The sequence below is a fragment of the Nicotiana tomentosiformis genome, chromosome 6 (assembly GCF_000390325.3).
Source record: "Nicotiana tomentosiformis chromosome 6, ASM39032v3, whole genome shotgun sequence".
Taxonomy (NCBI): Eukaryota; Viridiplantae; Streptophyta; class Magnoliopsida; order Solanales; family Solanaceae; genus Nicotiana; species Nicotiana tomentosiformis.
This window is the reverse complement of record NC_090817.1, coordinates 125,537,698-125,564,209: the sequence shown is the minus strand read 5'-3', so window position 1 is coordinate 125,564,209 and position 26,512 is coordinate 125,537,698. Positions and strand designations below refer to the sequence as shown.

General features: G+C 36.2%; 1 protein-coding gene across 2 annotated transcripts; it reads right to left on the bottom strand.

Annotated features, from left to right (window-relative positions):
* Window positions 1-329: 329 nt before the first annotated feature.
* Window positions 330-25,626, bottom strand: LOC104108879 (uncharacterized). 2 transcript variants are annotated; one of them, XM_009618020.3, is made up of 18 exons: window positions 25,206-25,626; window positions 24,729-24,843; window positions 23,374-23,481; window positions 22,793-22,974; window positions 17,582-17,777; window positions 14,873-15,130; window positions 13,838-13,984; window positions 13,412-13,490; window positions 13,098-13,211; window positions 12,851-13,041; window positions 4,485-4,603; window positions 4,016-4,139; window positions 3,832-3,903; window positions 3,334-3,460; window positions 3,055-3,169; window positions 1,215-1,405; window positions 999-1,111; window positions 330-827 (listed from the first exon to the last, which is right to left on the bottom strand). In XM_009618020.3, the coding sequence occupies exons 1-18, from the start codon at window positions 25,553-25,555 to the stop codon at window positions 561-563; spliced, it is 2,868 nt and encodes a 955-aa protein (XP_009616315.1). In that variant the 5' UTR covers window positions 25,556-25,626; the 3' UTR covers window positions 330-560. The 2 variants fall into 2 exon arrangements, with proteins under 2 accessions (XP_009616315.1, XP_009616316.1); XM_009618021.3 differs by having other exon boundaries at window positions 12,851-13,020; window positions 25,206-25,625.
* Between the last annotated feature and the right edge of the window lie 886 nt (window positions 25,627-26,512).

Here is a 26,512-nt window from a genome sequence, read left to right as displayed (position 1 = left end):
AGCGATAGCGATTAGTATTTAAATGTAAGACCAACTTCAAATGTCTTCCCAATTGATTTTTCAAGATCATAAAATGGAAAATAATTACTATCCCTACTACAAAGCTTTATAGACAATCATTTTCTATGAACCAATCCTATTACCATTATAAATTTATTGATTTATGCACTCTATTGCTTCTCTTTGTTTAGACAGTTAACATTACATGTTGTATTTTCAAATTGACGGCAGAATGAAGAAGATTCAACACTTCTTCCTACCTACCATTTGCAGTTCAGGTGACAAGTTCCCACAAAGACCCAATTTGCTTGTGTTTGTCTTTTCACAGGTGATTCCAAACTTTGCCTTCGTCATAACACCAGGCATTCTTAATAGAATTTCAGTCGCTATATAACACCCCAATCATATAGCAACAGACTGTCCACAGATGAAGTGTGATGGGCATAAATAAAACCACCACCATCTTACAGATAGAGTTAGTGGTTGTGAGAAAAAGGAATTCAGTAATTCTTGCTACAAATAACTCACATCTTCAAGAAAACTATAGCACATTATCAATGTCATAGGGCACAATAATCTTTCAGTATTTGTCTTGCCAGGTCAAATGCTCCACTCTTTTTGTAAATCAAGTGCAAGTTGTATGCTGCTTCTCTGCGAAGATCACAGTAACCTGGTTTTCTGTTTTCGACAAGATCTGGGTTCTCATTAGGCAGCTTTGGGATGGGATAATCATTTTCGTGAGTGTCAAGTACCCTTTGATAATATATGGCAGCTAGAGAAACAAGACCAACATGATGATATGCTCGACCAATATTATACATTGCTTCCTGCAAAAGAAATTCAAGGAGTTCCTTTAGATGCCCCAACACTTCCTGTGTTGATGTAAAAGAAAATATTAAATATAGCTCATTACCAAAAAAGTCATATTTCAAATTGGACTAATAAAAAGCAGACATCAGACTTAAAGAAAAGAAGGCTAGGCAAGTTCAAAGTGTAACCTGTCTGTTTCCTGAAAGCCTCAAATTATTATACAGGAAAGCCATTCCCTGTAGTATACACTGATGCTTGTTATGAAGTCTGAATCCAAGAGCTACATTTATTAACGCGGTTCCTGGAAACGAAGGCAAACGTTAAACTTGCAAATTGATATCACGAAAGATAAAGACTGCGTCAACTCTGCCTTCTTTTATTTGGTTGCTAGAAGAAACCCATACCCGCACAGAGATTTATCAATTGATTATCTGTCATCAGCTTATAGGCTTCTAAATATTCTCTAGCCGCTGCTTGATGCTGGCTGATCGTGGTAAACTGGTGTCCAGCAATAATAATTGGTGGTACGCAATCTTTGTGTTTGGTACGCATATTATGCAAGAACTTGTTATGTTTTGAATACCGAATATCTAGTCTGCACATGATCATCCATAGTAAAATTAACAAATTAAAATACAAAACAAAAATAAGATCAAGCAGTCGTAAATTTGTAAAATAAAGGGTTCTCTTCTTGATTTGTTGAGAAAGTTCTCTTTTATATCTTAAAAGGCTTCAAATCTTATTTTGGACAAGATTCACTGTACTCTCAGATCTCTAGTAACTGCTTTACCCTGATGCTAAACTGAAAATACTTTTTTCGGGTATCACAGTTAAGGTTATAAAAGAACTGAATGCAAGAATAGTCAAATCTTAAAACAATATAATTCAACCCAGAATGCTACAGTACATACATTACTAACCTAACTACAGAATATAACATTCAAGAAAATATGGCACGACTACAGAGATGTTTTAGTTTCAAAAAAGCGGTGGACGGGAAAACAATTGAAAGACTAGTAGACCCCTAGGCTGACAACAAACCAACTGAAGTTACTAAGTAACAACTAATTGTTGTAAGTTCCAGTTTGAGAACTGTATTTATTTTCAATGCATAAGAGAGTCCCTCCTTCCCAAACTGAAGAACCCAATTTAGCTAGCCTAAAAATTGATACCAGAAAGTGTGAATACATTCTATTTTCAATTTTAAAGCGCATAGGAAATAGAACTGGAACACATGAAAAGCTTGGAAACCTAAAGATGTCAAAGTGAATTCAAAAATAATATAGAATTTTATTATTATATGTCAATTTAACTTTTTGACAATTGTAAAGTTGAAATTGCTGTTGCAAGAAAGAAGTCAATCGACAGTTTAAAATAAAAATTAGGTCAAACAAAATAGAAAAGGAGCATAAATAAATTATCTTTTGATAGTCTTCATGTGATTCTCAAAATGCTACTGGACAAGCCGGGCTGCTGGAATGCAATACGGCAACGGGGTGGTGAAATAATACAAGATTAGCACAAAGACTAATAAAAGCAAGTGTGAATACATCATTATACTTTAATTTGTTAAGAGTATAGGAAATAATAATGGGAAGATGTAAAAAGCTAGGAAGCTTAAAGATGTCAATTCAAAATAAATATAAAATATTATTCTATTGAAGGAAAGAAGTCAAATAAGGAGCATGAATCAAGCATCTATTGATAGCCTTAATGCGATACACAAAATGGTACTGGACAGGGTGGTGGATACCAACACACACAATGGGGCCCATGTCACTCCATGAATTCTGTGGTGCATTTAGGATGCATAAATCCTACGAACCAACCCCTGCAGGTGCTTGCTGACTGTTACTTAGTCCCCCTAAAATGCCCAAGCGCAAAACAATCCCTAATTAATTTTGTAATGGTGCATGTAACTGTAATAATGTCTTACATCGGTAAATTTATTGTATGCATTATATGAAATATTTCCAACATAATTTACGTACAACACACTTATCTGCACACACTCTTCAATCTCAACACATGGGATTTCAGCAGAATCAGTGAGTGCAAACAAACATTTACTGACAGTTAATTTCCTCTATTATTCCAAATAGCGAGTTAATGCAAAAGCAGGACAAAGCACCTGTTATAGAACAAGGGAAACAGAAACTGGTTCAACTAGCATGACACATTCGAACAATGCCAACTACGAAAGTAGACGAGTGTTCAGAATACTGACAGAAATTCTGCTGATACCTTGATATAACTTTGTAGTAGCAATTCCATGCTGCAAAGCTATAAGGATGCTGACTGACAATATAACGAGCACAATCGAACCCACGGGTGGGATCAGCAATGTTATATCCTACTTCTGCAAGACAGAAAAAGAACGTTTTAACAAGCACGCATCTTTATCTTTCACTTCACGACATTACTCAGCCAAGTATATCTGAACCTGTCAATATAAGTCTCAATGTAGTTAATACAGAACAGAAGCAAAGGGAGAGAGTGCTAACACTACAAGCTGAAACTTACGAGCTCCTAGAGCTTGAAGCTCCCCTTTCTTCTCAACAGACAACGTGCCACATGCCAATTTAAGACAGAGATTAATGATCTCCAGTGCATCCCAATACCGTTGCAAGGATATTAACACCTTGCACAGCTACAAAAAGAAATCTAATGTTAAAATTTCCAGTCCGCACATACAAAAGGGCCAAGAATCAGAAGGAATTTAGCATTAAAATGTCCCTTACAAAAAAATATGTAGTCTTATCCAACTAAAACATGTAAAAAGGACATCTCAGACCTCTGATTAGCTTAAATGACCGTATCTAGTACTGACATAAAAATTGTAAGCATGAGTATTTACGAAAAGAATAAACATAATAAGTGCATTAATGCCTGAAAACGGAACAAGGGCAGTAATCACATGAGACAAACATGTTCATTAAAGAAAAGAAAGAAAAAGAAAAAGAAAGGAAAGGAAGTGGGAAAAACTAAAAGACAGATGGATGGGAAGCAAGAAATACTAACATCTATGATGAGACACAGGTGCTCCTCGTCTTTTAGAAGATTTGGTAGTGGAGGCTCTCGGTATGCATGCCCCTCAAGAAACAAGATAACATACAAGAAAAAAGGAAGTATTAGGTCAAAATCAAGGGTTTAAACAGTTTACAATATGTTACTTTACAGAAGAAACGGGCTATAAGCTTCTCACAGGAGACTCGCTGTCCGAATCGTCACTTTTCCAGTTAGCTCCAGCAGCCAAAGCTGCAGCTTTTTTTGCTTCCTTTAACATTTCTTTCTTCTGAAGTAATTTTCTGGCTCTTGCAGCTTTTGACCTATCAAAAAGCCACAAAATTAGTTATTTGCACAGACATTACCGGCCAGTAATCGGTGTTACAGATCATTATAAACATTACAGACATGATCAACAAGATTGCACTGGCAAACTCATGCGTAGAGTTGCTCGAAGGTAAGTTAGGTATGTTTATGAAAAGAATGAGCTTGGAAAAGACTAAGGAAAGATTCCCAAAAGGGAAACAAGAAAATGAAAATGGCCAATTTAACAAATTTCAAATTCCACAACTCGACTCCTGAAACAGCTTGGTTGAATACTTTTGCCCGTAGAATCTTCAGTTAAGGAGTGGAAAGAAAAAGCAGAACATGGTAAAATTAAAACTCACAGATCAGATGCCAAAGCTAAAGGCCTAAAGCCATGAAAGACGGTATCAGTTTGGTGATCATCCACAACCTTGATTCTTTGAAATAGAACACTTTTAGACAGCCTTTTCCGCACTTTAACCTAAAAAGTAGATCAACCAATTAAAAGGAATAAAGTTAGTTAGATACAAGGTAATCTCTGGGAGTTCAAATGATGCTATCACATGGACATTTATTAAAGATGATTAAATAACCTGAATTAAAAGTAAATGCAGATATTTACCAATTAAAAGAAAAGGTAAATGCACATATTTTTCCAGTAGGGTTATGACTTGTGCTTGAGTCCATTTGTGTAATAATTATGGACATCTCTAAAAAGCAATTTGCTTATGCAACTAGGCTACCCATATCCAAGATGAATTTGACCTTGCATGCACCAATTTACTTACTTCAAGAAAAAATCCTTGATACACTACTGATGGTTTGGTAGACGGAAAAAATGAATAAAGTGGTCATTGTATGACATATAACAGACAGTTTACGAGTGTTAATATACCTCCCCTCAATAAATATTGCCTCTTCCATAATGCTAAGTTGTTTCTCAAATTTTGGAATAACCAAATCACAAGCCCACTAGTTTTTATATTTTGCACAAAACGGTAAACCAATTTATGTCACTGGAACTGATGCAGTACTGCATTTAAGTATCCATGCCAAGTTAAATAGCTGAGGATTTTCAGTAAGGCACTATTAGGCAGATGGTTATGGAGGTTTGGGAGAGAGGAACATGATTTTTGGAGAGAGATGAAAACATAAAAATACAGGGTCTTGGAAGGGGCTTGGAGGATTAAAAGAGTAACTATGCCTAGTTGTGGGGTGTGAAGGAACAAGCTTTTGGGGACACAGGTGATGTGGGGACAATATTTTGAGATTACATTTCCTAACATTTACTGAATTTAATTTTTGTGCTGATGGAGCGAAAGAAATGCAAGGTGTTTTTAAGAGCAAAATTCTTTACAAAAAGTTAGCTGAACTGTATTTTGTCCTTTCATTTTTGGTGTAAAGAATTCTGTGCAGATGAAACTGAAACTTTACTACAGTTTTAAGAGTCCTTGTAAGAAGAATCTAGGACATGATGTACTTTTGGTCTTTTGTAAATATGGTTACCAGAACAATCATTGTGCTGATGAATATACTTATACTGTTACCTTTCTCAAAAAAAAAAACATTGATGGAATTTCATGTCAAAAGGAGATGATAGTCCAATGAATCCAGAGGATACAAGATGGAGATATTTTTCTGGATTTAAGGTTTAGGAGGAACTTTCAAGACTGTGAAGTAGCAGAATTTCAAAACCTAGTAGATTTACTTCACCGGCAAGGAACATCACATGATAATTATGATGTACAGAGGTGGGGGTCGAGGAACAATGGAGTATTTTCGGCTAAGTCATATCATGAGAAGCTCATGCTTAGTGAGTACCAAATAGATCGATTTGGATTCCAAAGATACGGGGAAATATGTGTTTCTTCACTTGGCTAGCAACAAGAGGGGTGATATTGACGGCCGAGAATCTGAGTAAGAGGAAGGTTACGCACATTAGTAGGAATTTTTTGTGTAATGGCTTGGGATATCTTAAGTTATGTCAGGCATGGTGAAAGAGCTAATGTTCAGTTGGAATTGCGATAGGTGGAAGAGAAGATGCAGCGCATGGAATGTTGCTCTACTAGCTCTTATGTGGGTCGTTTGGAGAGAAAGAAATAGGAGAGCTTCCGAAAGTGTTGAGTTGAACTTTGTACAATTGAGGAATAGCCGTTTATCCCTTTATTCTTTTTGGTGCACTCATGAAGTTCCTTTATATATAAAAGATGGGGTGTCATTCATAAAGAACCATATCTTTTTCTAAGATTTCTACTCTTTTGGTATACTTCTTGTGTATAGGTGTTTTCGTGCCCATACATTCAATAAAATTATTACTTCATCAAAAAAATACCCCTGCCAATCAGTAAAGGTCATTTTTTTAATCAAGTGAAATAGGATTTCATTAATCAAGCATCAGGGATGCAACTGATTGCAAAAACATATCGAAGCTCCTTTCAAAACATCACCGTCCTAACAACTTAAGGAGCTTACAAAATCAAAAGGATCTGAAGAACTGTTTACATATAAGTAAAAGATCATTTATTCATAAAACATCAGTACTAGCTTCGTACTGAGAAAGTACAAATTACAACAGTAAGGATTCATGAAATCCAGCAGTACATCAAATATCATTTACAAAAGAAGCCTTAAACCAAATTTTCAGATTCAGGATACATTTATATTTTTTTGAAGCAAGATAATATCATTGAAAGGGGGTCCAATTGTCGGTGAAGAGGAGATCTTAAAGTTAAATGAGATCAAATGATGCAGAGAAGAACAATATCAGAGCAACAATGAGAAAGCGAATATCACCAAAAGAATAGGGGAAGAGGGTGTTTTGGGAACACAAAGTCAATCTTTTTGGACAGACTTTTGGTGAACCAAAATCTGTCCAAAAAGTGTTTTTTTTTAATCACATAGGTGGGTACTAATATTGTAAGAGCTGAAGTTTATATGATTTTTATCATAAATTAGGGTACTAGTAGCCTACTTTTACTAGTAGGGTGACTGAAATGACATTTTTCCTCCTTGCTTCTGCTATTGCAGATTTTCAGGCTGTCCTTTCACCTTTTGGACAGCCCTTGGGTAGTGTTTTGAGCACATAAAGTCAGTCTTTTAGGATGTTAGTTTACAGATATGTATAGTGTAGTCTTGTCCCACATTGGAAGAGGAGTAATATCTTCTTATAGTGTATAGCTATAAATAAGGAGCTCTTGTATTGTATTTATCAATCATCCAATATCAATAACATATTTTCTCCCGTGCCTTATCACATGGTATCAGAGCATTAGTGAGAAAAGATCGTTGTGCGTCATTCCAGCGTTAACCGGGAAGAAATAACTTAGTCATCGTGCAATTTTTCCGGTGACCTAAGGCTTGTCTAAGTGAAAGTCACTTTTTGTCGGTGTTGTGCTAAAACCAACACCACCACGAGGTAGATCACCCTCCGACGACCAACCCCTGAAATTTTATCCGGCAGAAAAGCCGTCACGCTCCTCCACGCACCGACAACAACAACTTTTCCGGCGAGGGTTCCGGTCATTTTTTCGCGAAGCTTCTTCAGGACAGCTTGCTCGCAAAGGAATTCTGAGTCTATCCATCCTGATTACGACAAATTTCGACAACTTTGGAATTTTCCGGCACAGAAGAGTGTTCTGTTTTCCTGCTGTAAACAGTGTTTTTCAAGCTATCTCTTCAGTTTTCTCACAGGAGTTACTTATTTCCACTATTTCAAGTTAATCCTACTACTACAAATTGTAGCGACATGGAAACCGATGCTTTGAATAGTCGGATGGTTTCTTTAGCAGATTATATTGAGTTCCTTCAGTATAAAGCATGTAAGCAGACATCTTCTGAGATAGCTTCTGTTGTTCAAACAGGTAATAGCGTGACTTGTTTCTCCCAATCTTCATCCTGTGAGTCTTGGGTCATAATTCAGGTGCATCAGATCATATTTCTGGTAACAAATCTCTTTTCACTACTATTTCATATTTTCAATCTCTTCTAAAAGTCACAATGACCAATGGGTCTCAAACCATGGCAACTGCAATAGGTCAAGCAAGCCCACTTCCTTCCTTACCTTTAGATTCAGTCCTTTATGTTCCCAATAGTCCTTTCAATCTCATAGTTGTTAGTCGCTTAGCCAAATCACTTAAATGCGCTGTTTTATTTCTTGATGACCATGTTTTTATACAGGAACGCAGTACGGGGCGGATCATTGGTACCGGGCGTGAATCAAACAGACTTTATTACCTTATCCTTGCTAAATCACATGAACTCACATCTTGTCTTCCTTCTACAACTTAACCTGTTACTGATTCACCAGATTTATTACATAAACGGTTGGGACATCCCAATTTGTCAAAACTTCAGAAAATGGTATCTGGTTTATCTTACTTGTCAGCTCTACAGTGTGAGTCATGTCAGCTCGATAAGCATACCCGCTCCCATTTCTCTCGACGTTTTGATAATCGAGCAGTCACTTTAACTTTAGTCCATTCAGATGTTTGGGGTCCTAGTCGGGTCAGTTCCACCTTGGGATTCCGCTACTTTGTCAGTTTCATTGATGATTATTCCAGGTGCACTTGGATATTTTTGATAAAAAATCGATCTGAGTTGTTTTCTATTTTCCAGACCTTCCACGCTGAAATTCAAAATCAATTTGGGGTTTCTATTCGCACATTTCGTAGTGATAATGCCCGAGAGTATTTGTCTTCCCCATTTCAGCAGTTTATGAAATCTCATGGGATTATTCATCAAACATCTTGTCCGTACACATCTCAACAAAATGGGGTAGCTGAAAGAAAGAATAGACATCTTATTGAAACTGCTCGTACCCTACTCATACAATCTCATGCTCCGTTGCGTTTTTGGGGGGATGCAGTTCTTACATCTTGCTATCTTATTAATCGTATGCCATCTTCAGCTATCCAGAACCAAGTTCCGTTCTCTGTCATGTTTCCCCATTTACCTTTGTTCTCTCTTCCACCCCGTATCTTTGGAAGCACTTGTTTTGTCCATAACCTTACTCCAGGAACAGATAAGTTAGCTCCCCGTGCTCTTAAGTGCGTATTTATGGGTTTCTCGAGAACACAAAAGGGATATCAATGCTACTCTCCTGACCTCCAGCGGTACCTTATGTCCGCTGATGTTACCTTCTTTGAAACCCAATCATACTTCACATGTTCAGGTCATCACTTAGATATTTCTGAGGTACTAGCAGTTTCATCTTTTAGAGATTCAGTCACTCCAGCTCCACCACCTACAGCTCCAGTTGTAGCTCTACCACATATAGCTCCAGTTCCACCACCTACAGCTCCGGTTGTAGCTCCACCACCTATAGCTCCAGTTCCTCCGCATAATCCAGTTCAACCTTCTGCAGCTCCACCACTATTGACTTATCATCGTCGTCCACATCCAGCATCAGGCCCAGGTGATTCACGCCCCGCATCAGATTCTGCACCTACTGCGGACTAGTCTCCTCTTAGTCAACCAATTGCACTCCGCAAAGGTGTACGATTCACACTTAATCTGAATCCCCACTATGTCGGTTTAAGTTATCATCGTCTGTCGTCACCTCATTATGCTTTTATATCTTCTTTGTCCACTGTTTCTATCCCTAAGTCTACAGGTGGGGCACTATCTCATCCAGGATGGCGACATGCTATAATTGACGAGATGTCTGCTTTACATGCGAGTGGCACTTGGGAGCTTGTTCCCCTTCCTGCAGGTAAGTCTACTGTTGGTTGTCGTTGGGTTTATGCAGTCAAAGTCGGCCTGGATGGCCAGGTTGATCGGCTTAAGGCTCGTCTTGTTGCAAAAGGATATACTCAGATTTTTTGGCTTGATTATAGTGATACTTTCTCTCTCGTGGCTAAAGTAGCATCTGTTCGTCTCTTTTTGTCCATGGCTGATGTACGTCATTGGCCTCTTTATCAGTTAGACATTAAGAATGCTTTTCTCCACGGTGATCTTGAGGAAGAAGTTTATATGGAGCAACCACCTGGTTTTGTTGCTCAGTTTAATGGTTGTGTGCAGATTGCGCAAGTCATTATATGGTTTGAAACAGTCCCTCGAGCTTGGTTTGGTAAGTTCAGCACAATTATTCAGGAGTTCGGCATGACTCGTAGTGAGGCTGATCACTCTGTGTTTTATCGGCATTTTGCTCCTAATCTGTATATTTATCTAGTGGTTTATATTGATGATATTGTTATTACTGGTAATAATCAGGTTGGTATTACTAATCTGAAGCAACATCTCTTTCAGCACTTCCAGACTAAGGATCTAGGCAGATTGAAGTATTTTCTAGGTATTGAGGTCGCTCAGTCTAGCTCAGGTATTGTTATTTCACGGCGGAAGTATGCCTTAGACATTCTTGAGGAGACTGGAATGATGGGTTGCAGACCTATTGACTCTCCTATGGATCCGAATGCTAAGCTTCTGCCTGAACAGGGGGAGCCTCTTAGAGACCCTACGAGATATAGGAGGTTGGTTGGCAAATTGAATTACCTCACAGTGACTAGACCTGACATTTCTTTTCTGGTGAGTGTTGTAAGTCAGTTTATGGATTCTCCCTGTGATAGTCACTAGGATGCAGTTGTTCGCATTCTTCGGTATATAAAGTCAGCTCCAGACAAAGGATTACTATTCGAGTATCGAGGCCACGAGGAGATTGTTGGATACACAGATGCTGATTGGGCAGGATCACCTTTTGATAGACGTTCTACGTCTGGATATTGTGTTCTAGTAGGAGGTAATTTGGTCTCGTGAAAGAGCAAGAAACAGAATGTAGTTGCTCGATCTAGCGCCAAAGCCGAATATAGGGCCATGGCTATGGCGACGTGTGAGTTAGTTTGGGTCAAGCAGTTGCTCAAGGAGTTAAAGTTCGGAGAGATCAGCAAGATGGAACTAGTGTGTGATAACCAAGCCGTTCTTCATATTGCGTCAAATCCGGTGTTCCATGAGAGGACTAAACACATTGAGATCGACTGTCACTTTGTCAGAGAAAAATACTTTCAGGATATATTGTAACAAAGTTTGTAAAGTCGAATGATCAACTAGCAGATATTTTCACTAAGTCTCTTACTGGTTCTCGTATTAGTTACATGTGTAACAAGCTCGGTACATATGATGTGTATGCACCGGCTTGAGGGGGAGTGTTAGTTTACACATATGTATAGTGTAGTCTTGTCCCACATTGGAAGAGGAATAATATCTTTTTGTAGTGTATAGCTATAAATAGGGACCTCTTGTATTGTATTTATCATCCAATATCAATAACATATTTTCTCCCGTGCCTTCTCACATAGGACAGACTTTTGGTGAACCAAAATCTGTATCAGGAAGATGCCAAGATTAGAAAAGAGGATCCATCTATATTTAACAAAAGTAACATTCTCCTCCCTACCCTCAAAACACCTATAGTTTCTCTCTAGCCAAACTCTCCACAAAATACATAAAATGGATACTCCTAATGACAATCCTAGACAATGCTAGTTCTCCAATGATGACTACCTCCTCTGGGGCAATCTCACACTTCTTTCAAGTTAACCTTAAGCCAATACTGCTTGGAACAACATAAGCGCCTACCGCAGATATGTCATCTAAGATACCTCTATATTGCAAAACACTAGGGTGATTGTCATTTGCAAACAAAAAAAAAGGTGATACTTCAACACTGCCATGCATGTAAGTCCCTTCAAGTAGCCTCGTGATACAACTATGTCCAGCATCTTGTTCAACACCTCCTTTAAAGTATATAAGAACATCGAAGATATCAGATCCACTATCTCAAACCTCTAAGAACACAGGCTCCCATTAACTAGATCAAAGAACTTCGTCACTGATATGCAAAGTTTGGTCCACTTTCTCCACTTTTCTTTGAAGCTCATATTTGTTTATGAATAAGGGCCAATGCTTATGGCTATCGGAAAGAAGCACTAAGATAGTGAAGCAAAACATAGTAAAAGATCATGTAAGCCCCTTACTATGTTAATAATTACAGCCAGTACAAAGGTCAGGTTACGCCAATAAGCTAGTAAAAGAATTGACCTATATTTGTGGCTATGTACGTTCCCTTTTTCCCCTTCAAAAATTCTGGAGTTTCTCCCAATCCAGACTTTCCACTATACAGCCTGTGGAATAGTGTTCCAAATGGTACTTGCATTTTTTTAAAAGGATATGTTACTTGCATTTTTGTTGAGACCTCTTCTCCTCCAACATTTTAGAAACTCTATCATTGAGTTAGGCATTGACCAACTAATTCCCAGGATATTTAGGAAAAGACTCCAGATTTGAGTGGTGACTTTGCAGTGGCAAAATAGAAGATTAAAATCCTCTGGTTGTTCCTAGCATAAAGAGAATCTACTGCATAAATGGAGACCTCTTCTCTAAAGTTTAACTGGATGAGGCAAGCATCACTGGCTACAAGCCATGTAGAAACAATTCAGCATTGTTGCTTTGGGTCTCATCTTCATCATCACAAAGTACAGGAAGCCATGGCCAAGGACTATTATGGTTGACTGATGTAGTTAACTCTCTTTTCCTTTACGCCTGGGGTTGTTCAACATTCCGTCGACTCCAATTTTCAGATTTGGATACCACTCACACCACAACACGTCATCCCTTTCCCCCTCTCTCTTTCTCTCTCCCTCTCTCTCCCTCTCTCGTTGATAGGAATATTAATATTTATATGAAACCATCCCTAAAACTAGCACATTCTTGGGTCAAATGGAAAGAGTAAGCTTACCTTTTGTTGGACAGACTCAAGAAACACTGTCTCACGAATCAAAGGAAAAATAACATCCACACAAGCCGCTAGTGACCCTTTAGCTCTATAAATTTGACAAAGCTTCAGCTTTATCTTGCTATTAAGCCACCATGATTTTGGTTCATCAGAACTTGAGTCAACTGAAGATTCTGGAAATGAACCACAGAGATCTTAAAAGAAGATTACAACCATCGAATTAATAGAATGCTAAGTATATGATTTATACCTGATGCTTTTGGAGGGGAAAGCACAAAAACTGCTTCATCATCTTTGCCTTCTTCAAGGAGGATCGAGGACAAAGTTAATCGAACATCAACACTATCCTCAAGTTCATTTACAGCTGAAAAGAAAAAACAATCAGCTAAAGACACTTCATAGATTTGAAGCATCAACAGACTAAGCAAGTCACTACCACAAAATAATCCCATTCAGCAGGAGGTACACAAATGAGAAGGTAGGTTATGTCACACCAGAGCTATAAAATACACGCACACTATCATATATATATATATACACATATCATGTGCTATGTGGAGATACCTTTATGGAAGTACTCAATTGCTTGTACTCTTTCCCCCAAAAACACATAACACTCAGCAATTTTTAAGTGTAAATAGCCCTGAAAAGGATAGAAATAAATTAACCACCAAATGATAATAAAAAAATCAAAAGATGGATATGCATGCATTAATAGAAAACAGAGCTTGCTTCAGGTTTATTTTCACAGCACACAGGCATGGGAAAATAATGCAACCTATTAAAGAGAACATTTCAATTATGAAATTTCCTGTAAATTTACTAGTTAATATTTTCAAGAAGAGTATTTCTCAATAAAAGATCAATTGAGCATGGTCGGTCTGCTTGATAGTAAAGAAAGAGAGCATACCTAGACATGTCCTTTCAAATGAAAGGATAAAATATAGCAATTTACATAGAAGCAGTACAAAAGGAGTTTTATTTCTTTACTTTATTCTTGACGCCATCTCCTTCAAGCATCATATAGTACTTCAAAGCAGATTCATAGTGTTCAACGGTCATAAGTGAGTCCGCAACCTCAGTGACTATGTCAGGATGTTGAGATGCATTTTCTTGTTGTAGAGCACTGAAAATAATCTGCACATTGCTTGGCAAAGTAAGAACAGCATATAGCTTCAGTTCAAATTCATACAAAAACAGTATATAAAGTTTTTAGAAATAACAGAATAGGATATCTAGAAGAGGTAAGATTGGATATCACTTCAGGGTAAGATTAAGTTTTGGGCTTTAAAGACTAAAGAAGTCGAGAACCTGTGACATTACGGGGTTCCAACTATGGTACAAGGTCATAGTTAAGAAATATTTAACCAATCTTGAGGTGTATAAACACTTCCGGGCGCCTCATTTTATCAGAGCCTTCCTGTTCCTCAATCTTCACCTCGCAAAACTACCCTAGCACTCAGGCCACTTTAGAGTCACTTTAGCTCATTAGCTTGTAGCAAAGTTCTTGGGTTCCTATCCTGCATGTTCTCCCCTAAGATAAGCTTTAAATTTACCTAGTATCCCATCTAGTGCCATTAAATCTAGTTTTGGTCCCAAGTAACTGAAAGTAGCTTTCTAATTTCTGATGGTACAAAGTTTTAGTTGAACAAATCTCGATCGCATTTAGCTTTTCCTCCCTTGTGTTATAGAAAATATGCAGGAGCCTTAGCAAATGGATTCTCAGATAGATATTTTTCTCTTGAACAACAACACCCGCATGTAACCCATAGACAGTAGTTAACAATAATAGGAAAATAGAAAATGTTTGGTAACCCAGTCCAGTTGCAATGACTCCAAGAGCATGTAGAAAACAGAAAAATCAATTCATACTCCACTATTATACCCATCAGAACATTGTGCTTCACTTATTGTTGGAGGAACCACTGCACTTGATCAGCCTTTACATTGCATTACATGCCAGTTACTATGAGTGATGGCACTACTACAAACAACAAGAAACTTTAAGACCAAGCTCCAACAAACCTCTGCCTCCTCCATATGACCAAGATGTAAATGACATATTCCAGCTTTGATACTTAAATTAAGAGGCATCCATTTCCCAGTAAAATATCTCTGCTTTGCAAACTCAATTAGATCAAGAGCTTTTAAATATGCATTGTCTTCCATGAGCATCACAGCTAACAGATGTATCACACTTAAATCAGCTTCATTTGGATGATTTTTCAGGTAGTCTTCCAGGATACCAACAGAGCGCTCAGCTTCGCCACATTTTCTGTACAACTGGAGAAGTAAACAACAAGTTAATTCCATGCTGAATAGTGGAATAAGAGAGTAAGTACCATTTGATACAGCATTAGTTACACAGAGACAAAAAAGCAAAAAGCCTGTCGTCAGCAGTCTTTTACATAAAGATACTCTTGGCATGTTCTCATCAATTTGCCAGATCTAAGTTCACTCTTGGCAGAGTCATAGGAGTGTCAGTGCATTTCTCTTTTTTTTCCCTGGTCTCAGTGCAATCCCTTGCACACGATGTTAGTTGCTTTTTCAAAAGTAAAAATGTGTGGATGTACTAAGGAACTTTTCAACTACAGGTAAACCTGGTAGAAACAATAAATAGAGGGTATTTGATAGAAAAGATTCAGGTCCAAATAATTACATCAGATAGAATATGCAAGTTACACAAATAGCGAAATAACAAGACGTCGTCTGTGATGATTTGTATTGGACTGTAGAACAATGTTATACTAATAATTGAAGGCGCTAAAGGACAACGGGGTAAACATAAAATCACATGAAGGTTTAAGTTGTCTCAAAAATTTACAACCTCTTGGGGTTAATGAGGATAAGAACATAACACAGTGGGAGCAAAGGTATATAGGCGATACTAATTAGTCGGAATTAATGCTCACACTTACAGTAGGTCTAATGTTTTAGGGTACACCAAGGGGAAACAGTTGGGGCTTGGGCTTGAGAAATAACTTGCAAGATTCGGAGGTGACAATTTTCAAAGAATCCTAGAGCTACTATGCGTACAGATTGCTAATCCGAAAGAGAAAGATGTGTGACAACGGAGCGAAAAGAAAGGAGATTTTTCAGGTGTACTCTTTTTTACTGTAGACGTCTACGGAGAGAAGAGATGGCTTTCCAATCTCACCATATGGGTTTCTAAAGCTCTGAAGAAGGCATGTTATTTTCACGTGGTTGACAGCTAGAGGTTCGATTGTCAGGGTAGATAACTTCAGGAAGAAAAAGATAACACGCATCACTTGGTGCTGCATGTGCAAGGTTTTGGAAAAGGATATAAATCACCTGTGCTATATTGTCGTCAGCGAGCCAATTATGGTGGACAGTATCGGACCCTTCGGCTCTTCAATGGATGATGACAAGGACAGCTAACATGTGAGGTCTAGAAGGGCCTTCAGATAGACGAAAAGGCTGGAGCGAGCACGAGAAGTAGCTCATGTGGCTATGCTGTGGGCTTTGTGGACATAAAAAAGGCAGAGGGCATCTAAGGGGGTAGACCGGTAGACAATATTTTTGTACAGATTAGGACTAATCTCTTGTTTTTTTTTAAAGATAACAAATGTTATAAACTTCAGCACAAAGGAAGTGCTGCCAAATTCACAAAAGCACAAGACTGATCCAGTACATCCTTGATTTTTTTAGGACTAATCTCTTGTTTTTGATATAAACTTTTAGGGCACAGTTTCGTTTTAGTACAGATGATTGGGTGCATTTTTGTAAATAACCATGTGCTGGTGTATGTTGCCCACTTTTTGTATACCACTTGTATCATACTTAATAAATCTTTAAGTTACCACGAAAAAATTAGGATGCATCTCGTAAAAGTTTCTGACTCTAGTTGGAGACGTGTATGTCAATCTTGGGATGAGTGAGATTTAGAAAACCTCTTGTTTTAGGGAACTTCTAATTTGCCTGAAAAGACAGCTTATTTACCAATATTGGAATGTAATAAGCCCGAATACAGTTAAATCAATGTAGAGGATTCATATAGTTGACCAAAACTAATTTGGAATTAAGACATATTTGATTGATTGATTTAAATTAGCTACCAGACATACTTTCCCTTGGTGTGTCTTCTAAGAACCAGAGAAATGACCTTTGTGACAGTAAATTTTCTCTCTTTTACCTTGCATTCAAAAGTTTGATTAAAATTGCCATATCCTGTTATCATTATTACTATCATCATCATCATTATTATCATTTTTGGTGGTGGTGTTCTTATATTGTCTAGTAATACTAAATATTTTCCATGTCAGCCGTTGCAGTGTTCTGCATTTTCTAGAAATGTGGTCACGAGTTTGTGTTGTCTAACTCAACATTCATGGTAAACTACTTTCCTACTTCCATTGTGCAAGTTTTCAGGAATAAATAACAGTACTTACATCAGCATATGTAGCCTAACGAAATTTTACTTCATGTATATCTTCTTTTTTCCCTAAATAAAAGTCAATCATTCATCATTTTTAACGTTATATACGACTAGGGCTCACCTCAATGAAAGTAAAGCATGCTGTCTTCAGTAATATAAAAGAGAAAGGATATCCCATGCAGTAATATTAAGGACGACTAATTGAATGGATCAAAAATAGCAGAAGAAGAGGCATTTAGCATGTAACCATTTGGTGCTTTAGCCAAGAAAATAACTATATGCAAATAAATGAGACAGCAAAGTTTGACAGATACTGAAGGAAGGATAGATACAGAAACCTGAGCAGCTGTCCTAAGCACTTCAACATCATTAGGGCATCGACGAGCAATTTGCTCGTATGACTCTGCAGCTTTCTGATAATCTCCAAGCTCAATGTATATTGAAGCCCGGTGATACCTAAGACTAATGTCATCAGGATCTGCTGTTATTGCTTTGGAAAGGCAATACCTGGCCTGTCCCCTATCTCCCTGCTCTCTGTACAGTCACAAAAAAAAAAAAAAAAAAAAACTGTAAAGCTCAAGAAGTACCAAATGTTGCAAAATAAAGAGGAACCAGAAAGCAAGCTTATACAACAAAACAAAACATAATATTGGCAATGGAAACACGGTGAACAATACGTATCCATTATTTCATCATGGGTTTAAAAGGGAACACTCAAATGCCTGTCACCACATATGTAAAGGCATTCCTAAATTAGAGGACCAAAAGATGTGATATATTAAAGAAACTTTGAAGTAGGCTGTCACTCAAAACGTAGAATAATTATAATATGTGCATCAACATCACAACATGCACAACTTGATGCTTTCTTAATTATTATTATTTTTAAATGATGGAGGTATTCGGGCCAGCTTACACGCACCTTGACTAGTTCCACAGATACCAGGTAACCCTGTCCACCAAGGCTTAGACAAATGGGAAGAGTGAATTTTGCCTCTGTTGGGATTTAAACCTGAGAACCTCAAGGTTCCCCCACTCCACCCCACCCCAACTTCATTGACCACTAGGACACACCCTTGGGTGCAAAAGAAAATGAAGCGCAAACATGATGCTTTCTTAATTTTTAATGCAGAATAATAGCAAATGCACCCCAACCATATATCAATTTCAGCTCCTTTAGGAACAAACTATCAATAAACATCACGGAAGGAGTAAATATAATTGTATCCTTTTGGTTCCTCTCAATGTACAGAAAACAAAAGTGACACAGAGAACACTTACACTAGTCCGTCCATCTCAGTGTATCTGTTTCCTTTACTATTTCAGATAGTTAAAGAAAACAGTAAATGATAATGCAATTTTGGTGATAGTTTTCAAAGGATTCCTTTCCAAAAGGGATCAGCATTTCAGGTTATTATTGAATGGGAAAGGGGGCAAACATTTTATCGCAAGGCGATAACTTTTTCGCCCCAACCATTGAATCTCTAATTATATGAGACAAGAATCCACTCCGCATAGGAATTATAATACAGCATTAAATGAAATGGGAAAAGGAACAAGGGTATGACATATTTTTACACCATATATAACTAAACTGCTTACCTGCAATTCTTTTGATACATGTATTTTATATATATATATATATATATATACTATATTAAAAGTGGGAAGCCCAAAACTAAAAAGTTAAATTACTAAAATAACCTTTTAATAATATATATTTATATTAGACAATAATAAATAAATATATAAATAAATACCAAAATGATATTGATCTATATTGTGTCTTTTCTAAATAGTTGTGTTTATTCATTAATAATTATTTGTCCAAGAGGAAAGAACTACTTATCAAAAAAAAAAAATTAATCGATGCCTTGATTCGAAGGGGTGTCTTCCTTCAGATAAATAAAATAAAGTTTTCTAATGTGTTCCTTCACATTTGTTCAACCACACGTCATGGTAACAATCTAAAATCAAAACGAATAGTTGAATCAATTATGAGGTGGATTTCCTTATGCGTATCCTCTTTCTTTCATTTGCGGATAGGTATGAATTTGCTCTACTATCAAACTTTATGCAACTTACAACTCTCTTCTATAGAGAAATGAGTATATGTAGTATTGGCACAACTGATATCATGCGGACATTAATATGTAAATTGAAGGGTACTACTGGTTTTTAGCATCCAGAACTAGCAATCAACACTTGGATGTTATAATTGTATTTACTTTAAGAATTATATTTACATTTGTTTAACCATGCTGAATGATTAATTTCTATTTTGAGGCTTTCATTTGAAGTAAATAAAAGATATGAGAAAAGTACTACTTCTTAAAACACATTATGTGATTCTTCATTAACGTTGAAGAATATATTTATTCTTCGTTCTTAAATCTTATACTTCAGTTCTACTTTTTTTTTCTTGAGTTCTTATGTTAGAAGAAATTACTAAGGAATACAAATTTAGTTTCTTTAATAGGCATTATATTCTGAGTATCAAATTTCCGTTACACTATCTGCACAGTCTAGGGAAATTACTATCATTGGCAAAAGTGCTGCTACATTCATTCACATTCTTATTAAAATGCTTTGCACAACTTCACTTTTAGATATTTTTTTATATTTTCACAATATGCAAGTGGTGGTAGAAACGTGGATGTTGTTTAACAATAGCATATTGGTAATATTATCCACTAATCACTACTATTTTAATTCGGAAGAGGCATTGCAGCTTCGGGAAGAAATATTTGATCTATATTTATTTTCTGAAGTAAGATACTTTTATTGCCTTGATAAATAACTTTAAAGGTTTCTTGAAGAGTCATAAAATTATTTACTCCACTTTGAAGGGAGAGTGCGAACAATTTTGATTTTGAATTGATAATATTTTAGTCTTTCCAAACAAAAAGTTTTTAGTCATTCTTTGGTACATAAATTTTGAAAAATTAATTTATTAACAATTTATGCATAATTTTAAGGGTTCTATTTTTTTAGATAATATTTGGTTTAAGTTTAAAAAATCAATATTTGAAGTTAAAGTTGAAGTTTGAAAGAAATTTGAAATTTTGTTTGACATAAATTTCACTTCAATAAGAAGTTAAACTTTTGTAAGTGAAACATTACTTCATATGAGATAATCAAACAAAACTTTTTGCTTCAAAATTTTCTATTTAAAAGTAAAGTTGAAATAATAGATAAAATTATAAAATCAACATTAATTTGCAATTAATGTGTGTTCAAATACCTTTATAAATCAAACAAAAATTCTTAAGTCTGCATATGATAAAAATTCAATATTTTGCAATACAAACATATAAGAATGATATGATATTAACGTGGAACGCATGTTCAGAGAGACTAGTTATTATAAAAGTGGGAACCTCAAAAGTTAAAAGTTAAATTACCTAACTGTTCTTATAAATAACCAAAATATCATACTTGTCCAAAAAACCTAACGCAATGGAATCACACCGATTGAAAGAATTCACATCAATTGTTGCTCGCTCTCGAAGAGTTGCACCTTTTAGTTTCATTCCCTTATAAATCAATTATATCCCTATGATATACAAGACTCAAAAGATAAGTAGAGTAATTCTGATGTGAAAGAGCAAGATCTGAAATTGGCACGTTTCATTTAGGCCACAGGTTTACGTTGGTAGTATGTATGTGGGATTTCCTTACTATGATGTTCCAACCGATTTCATCTGCATGGAAGTTCTAATTTTGAGACCACAAATTTACAACAACAACCCAGTAAAATCCCAAAAGTAAGGGGTCTGGGGATGGTGGTGTGTACGCAGACCTTACCCCTACGCAGACCACAAATCTACAATTAGTTGTTTATTCTAGACGTGCATATGATGCTTCTATAGAACAATCCAACGTTGTTGGCTGACAAAGCCATTCCTAACAGAACCAGAGAAGAATCCAGAATCGAGTAAGCGACAACCGTTGTTCGCTCCCGAAGAGTTGCACCTTTTAGTTTTGTTCTCTTTAAAAATCTATTGCTCCTATGACTTAGACACTTATATATCTATATAGAGCAGTAAGTATTTGATTTCTCCAATACATATGAATTGTATATCTTTTTTTGTGCGAATATTGTTTGCTAATCTTGAATAGGAGTATTGTTTACTCAATGTGAACTCTCATCGAAAATACTACATGATTCCTTTGTCCCAATGTATTCATCAATCGCGTCCTACGCCTATCTATATGTCTTCAATTCAATGATAATTTTCCTTTTGTCTTTTTACTTTTGGTTTCGATTTCTTACCATGTTCTCTTCTAACAAGTTCATAACATTTTATGTGTTTGGTTACTCAATGATGCTAATTTTACTTGATTATAATTTAATTGACATGGTTGTTATTCAGCGTGCACCTTAAGTATTTAGTTAATCGACTTACAATCTTCACTTATAGTCATAATGAAGTGATTTGATGATTTGCTTGCATTTTATGATTACAATGCACTTTGGTTCTTTACGGAACTATTTTACTGATTGTTGAATTTGGTCTTGGCTACAGAACAAGCAAAATCTGAAGGTTATGAAGTAGAGGTATTTGTTGTGATGTTAATTTCAAGATTTTTTTTTGTGTTGTTGCTATAGTATCGTTATAACTTTTATTATGATGATTATTCTAATAGACATTTAATTATTCAAAAGTTGAAAGATAGTGTACACACTATCATCATATGCATATATTTATCTTGTCACCATATGACATTGGGAGGTTTTACTCGGTAATGAAGTTAGTATTTCGCTTAAGTTAATCGGTTGTTGGCAAATATTGGTTTTTGCTTGGAACGAACATTTAAAGTTAGTCATTTACGAACTTTCATCTGAAATTTTTTGCTATCTTCCTTGTAATATTAGACCCAAGTAAATTAGTTTGGTACTCTTTTAACAGGTTATCGGTATTAGTCCGTAATTCGAAAACCCCAAGAAGTGAAGATAGCTAATATTATCGTTATCTTACTGGCATACCGCATATGTGCAGGTAGCTTTTAAGATTGTTTCACAATATACATGTTTTTCTTATAATATGTATAATATGATCTAATGGTAAATGTTTATGTATAGGATTCATACTACAGGTTTAATGTAAACATCACAGACATTATAATTAAATATGAGCACGATATTCTTCTTGCATAACGATTACAGTTGATCCTTATGTACAACAAACTATAACAGTGACGAACGTAGAAAAAAATGCTACAATATTAAAGATCTTTCTCCTCAGATTTAATAGGCTCAGATAATATATAATCATTCTGACCTCGACAAAAAAGTATAATGAACCACATTAATCATTTATACATTATTCTTTTATTTATAATTATTTGATAAAACCTTAATTTTAATATGTTGATATTATTTTATAAAATCATGTATTATATGATTGGGCATACACGTGCAACGCACGTGACAAGAGACTAGTATATATATATATATATATATATATATATATATATATAAGAAAAAATGATACGAATGCGAAAGGAGAAAAAGAAAAAGAAGAGATGAAACAAGGAATTCTCACATGGACCAATCGACCAGGAGCTTCCAAAGAGACGCATCCTTCGGTGCAAGATGTGCTGCAAGCATGTAGAAGTCCATAGATCTCTTCTTATCGCCGATAGCATTGTAAATCAGGCCAAGTGTATGGTATGGATCAGGAAGGTTTGGTGAAAGACGAATGACTTCATTCAACACATGTATGGCCTGCAACAGAGAACATTAACAATGAGAAAAGTAAGAAATGGAAGGACTACTAGCTGAAACCTGAAATAGAGCCCTTCTTGAAGCAAAGCCATAGAATGGTAGAAACAGGTGTGCACATATTTTGCAGATAACTGACAGAATATATCCATAAAAACAATTAGAATCAAATGTTCAGAAAAAAAAGTGGGTACAGTTTCAGAGTAGGACCATAATCGACAACAACAAAGAAAAAATAGCAACTTGATGTGTCAATTCATATCTCTTATACTGTGTAGAGGAAAGGCAATTTTTCTGTTTTTCATGCCATATAGATATCATGCCTACATGAAAAGCAGAGAACTATACAGATCAAGCAATATCAGGCTATAGAACAAGGATGCATGACTCTTAACTGCATACCTCCTCATAACGGCCATGTGCATAATGAAGAGTGGCATCACCAAGTTTTCTTTTCAATTCTGAACTGACTTTATTCTTTGTTCCCTTTCGCCGACCTCTCTTCTTGAGCTACATAAGGTACAGCATAACATAGTGTGCAGAAGGTTACTAACGGCTGCACAATATTTACAGTATACAAAAACGAAAACAACTTGCAACCCTGAATAAAGAAAGGAAAAAATAACAGGATGCATAAAGACTACCTAATAAACTAACTGAAAAGGCTACAACTTCAGAAGATATTGTTCTGAACAGTCAAAATATAGCCAAATGTCATTCAAAATATACTGAGAACTGATTAAGAAGCTCCACAACATCCATGATCTTATAAAGATTCTTTTGATTCTTCGAGAATCAGGTAGTTGATCTCTTAAACCATTCATAACATCCATGAATTGCTTATAGGTATTATGAAAATGTTTTGGAGGCCCAAGGTTCATTGGTAAGAAGAACCACTAACAGTTGAGATCATGGAGTTTTTGCTTAGTTAAGCTTATAGCTGGCAATGTGTCTTGGAGTGACATAACCTTAGCAGTTCGAACTGGAGATCAACAAGCTTATCCTCAAAGCTAGCTTTCGTAAGCAAGATATTATTGCATATCCTCAACACTCACGGTATTCTTTAATCTTTCTCCAAATTAATGATACATGTAGTGCAATGTGCAATTTGATTATCCTTTTTACAACTACGTTAAAAAAGAAAAAGAAAAGGTGATTTTGATGAGATATAATTAGAGATCTTAAGCTTGAAATTAAGGACAACAACAACCCAGTAGAATCCCACTAGTGGGGTCTGGGGAGGGTAGAGTGTAAGCAAACCTTACCCCTACCCCGAAGCTTGAAATTAAGGACCTTGACTTTAAAACCTCGTATAAGGATCTGAAATGCAAAAGCTGGTAACAGTAAAATAAAGTCCTACTATGTATTGGTGATTCCAATTTTTCAACTAATGACTACACATAAGAAAATGTGCCTCTAACCATATGTTTTTCTTTCGTGAAAGGAGTTAGACTATTGAAGTTTAAACAAATACTCCACTGAATATCTACATTTTAATTATTCTTTAGTTTTCTAAACTTTAATAATCTGAAGATGTTTAAGCTTAAGTATAGCAGTTCTCTTATGGTCCAGTTAAGAATTCTTAGAAAAAAATAATAGCCAAGAACCAAAAAACAAAAGAATGTAACAAAGAAATTGCCAAGGTTCGGCTTGGGCCAATGTTCTGCTACATCTAGTATTTTGTAGATGGAATTCAAAGTTTGTCCAGACTGCTAATGACAACAGATTATACAGCAAATAACAAGTTGATGTCATACCTTCCTTGATCTTTTCCTCATCCCAAAATTCATAGCTTCCAATATTTCGTCAAAACTTGCTCCAGGACCATCCACTTGACTGTCTTCTAGCCTAAGTTTCTTCGATGGGACCTCACTGCACCCACCCACCCACCCACTCAACATGGTATAAGAAATTAATATGAAATGAAGGTCGATGAAAATCTAATCCGAAATCCAGACAAAGCATGCAAATAATTCTGCAGTCAAAGAGATAATTAATTAACTATACCCCCGTAGTTATATGAATGTCAGAATTTGTTAGAAGTGTTAGAATATGATAATTAGAATATGAAAGGAGTTAAATTCTTCGCAAAGTGTCAATTTTTGTCTAAAATTCACTACTTTTTGTATGTCCAAGTACAAGGAGTTTTCCAGTTTACATCACTGCAATCATTACCGTATAAAGAAATAACTTAAATTTATTTTTTTTCTTTCGCTTCACATTATTAAAATTACCTGGGAGGTGGAAGAAGGGCACGAGCTTTGCGCTTTTTGGCAGCCAAAGCTTCATATTGGTGCTCAAGGCGCTCAAACTGTTGGTATGGCTGGAGTCCAGAGGCATCGTCTTCAGTAAATGCCAAAGGATCCATTTCTGCTCCGAATCGGAATTTATACTCTCCGCTTCCATCTTCTTCTTCTTCTTCTTCATCTTCTTCGTCCTCCTCTTCTTCTTCATTTTGATTGTCAGCTTCTTTAGTGTTGACATTAGTGTTATGTCCTTCCTCTTCTACTTGCAATTCCAATTCCTTGGGGTGTTCGAAGGCATCAAACTGAGGCGCAGTCTCTGTTACGGTTTCTCCTTCCATGATTGTCACTGGTGAGTTGAGCGAAAGCCGCAGTCGAAACAAAATAGCTCCTCAATTTAAAGCAATTCCTTTTTCAATGAAAAAGTCCAAATTTGCCAATGAGTTTTGCGAAATAATCCAAATTTGCCTTCCATTAATATTCAGCGTCATATTTACCCCAAAGGTTTTTACACATGGGTCCTTTTTATAATGTAAGAGGGTCAAATTTAGTCCTAGACTATGCGCAATAGTTCATATTTGCCCCTGAACTTTCACCGTCTTCCTTGGTCGTTATTCATCATTCCTATAAATCAATCACCACCGTAATAATTGATTCTTTACATTCTCAAAAACACCACTTGGAGACCATTTTTACTCTACTACTACTTCTCATTTAATTTCCACTACATTCATAAAGAGAACATATACAACTTTTACACAAAAACCTTATCATTTAGACAATCTCGCTCAAACTTTTATTTTTACCAATCACTATTTTACCTCCATCAAAATACCGCCAACTCTCGATCATTATAATTGTAACGACCCGGCCGGTCGTTTTGAGTATTACAATCCCGTTTCCCAATTTACTGCTCAAATTGTACTATGCAATTGTTGTGTGAATTGCCGGGGTAAATGGTTCGGATCTAGTGAGGTTTTGGAATGAATTGGAACACTTAGTTCCAAGGTTTAAAACTTAAGTTAAAATAGTGACCGGATATCGACTTATGTGTAAACGACCCCGGAATTGAGTTTTGATGATTCCAATAGCTCCGTATGGTGATTTTAGACTTAGGAGCGTGTCCGGAAAATTATTTAAAGGTCCGTAGTGGAATTTAGCTTGAATTGCTGAAAGTTGAATTTTTGAGAAGTTTGACCGGTGGTTTGACTTTTTGATATCGGGGTCGGAATCCGATTCTGGAAATTTGAATAGGTTCATAATGTGAAATGTGACTTGTGTGCAAAATTTGAGGTCAA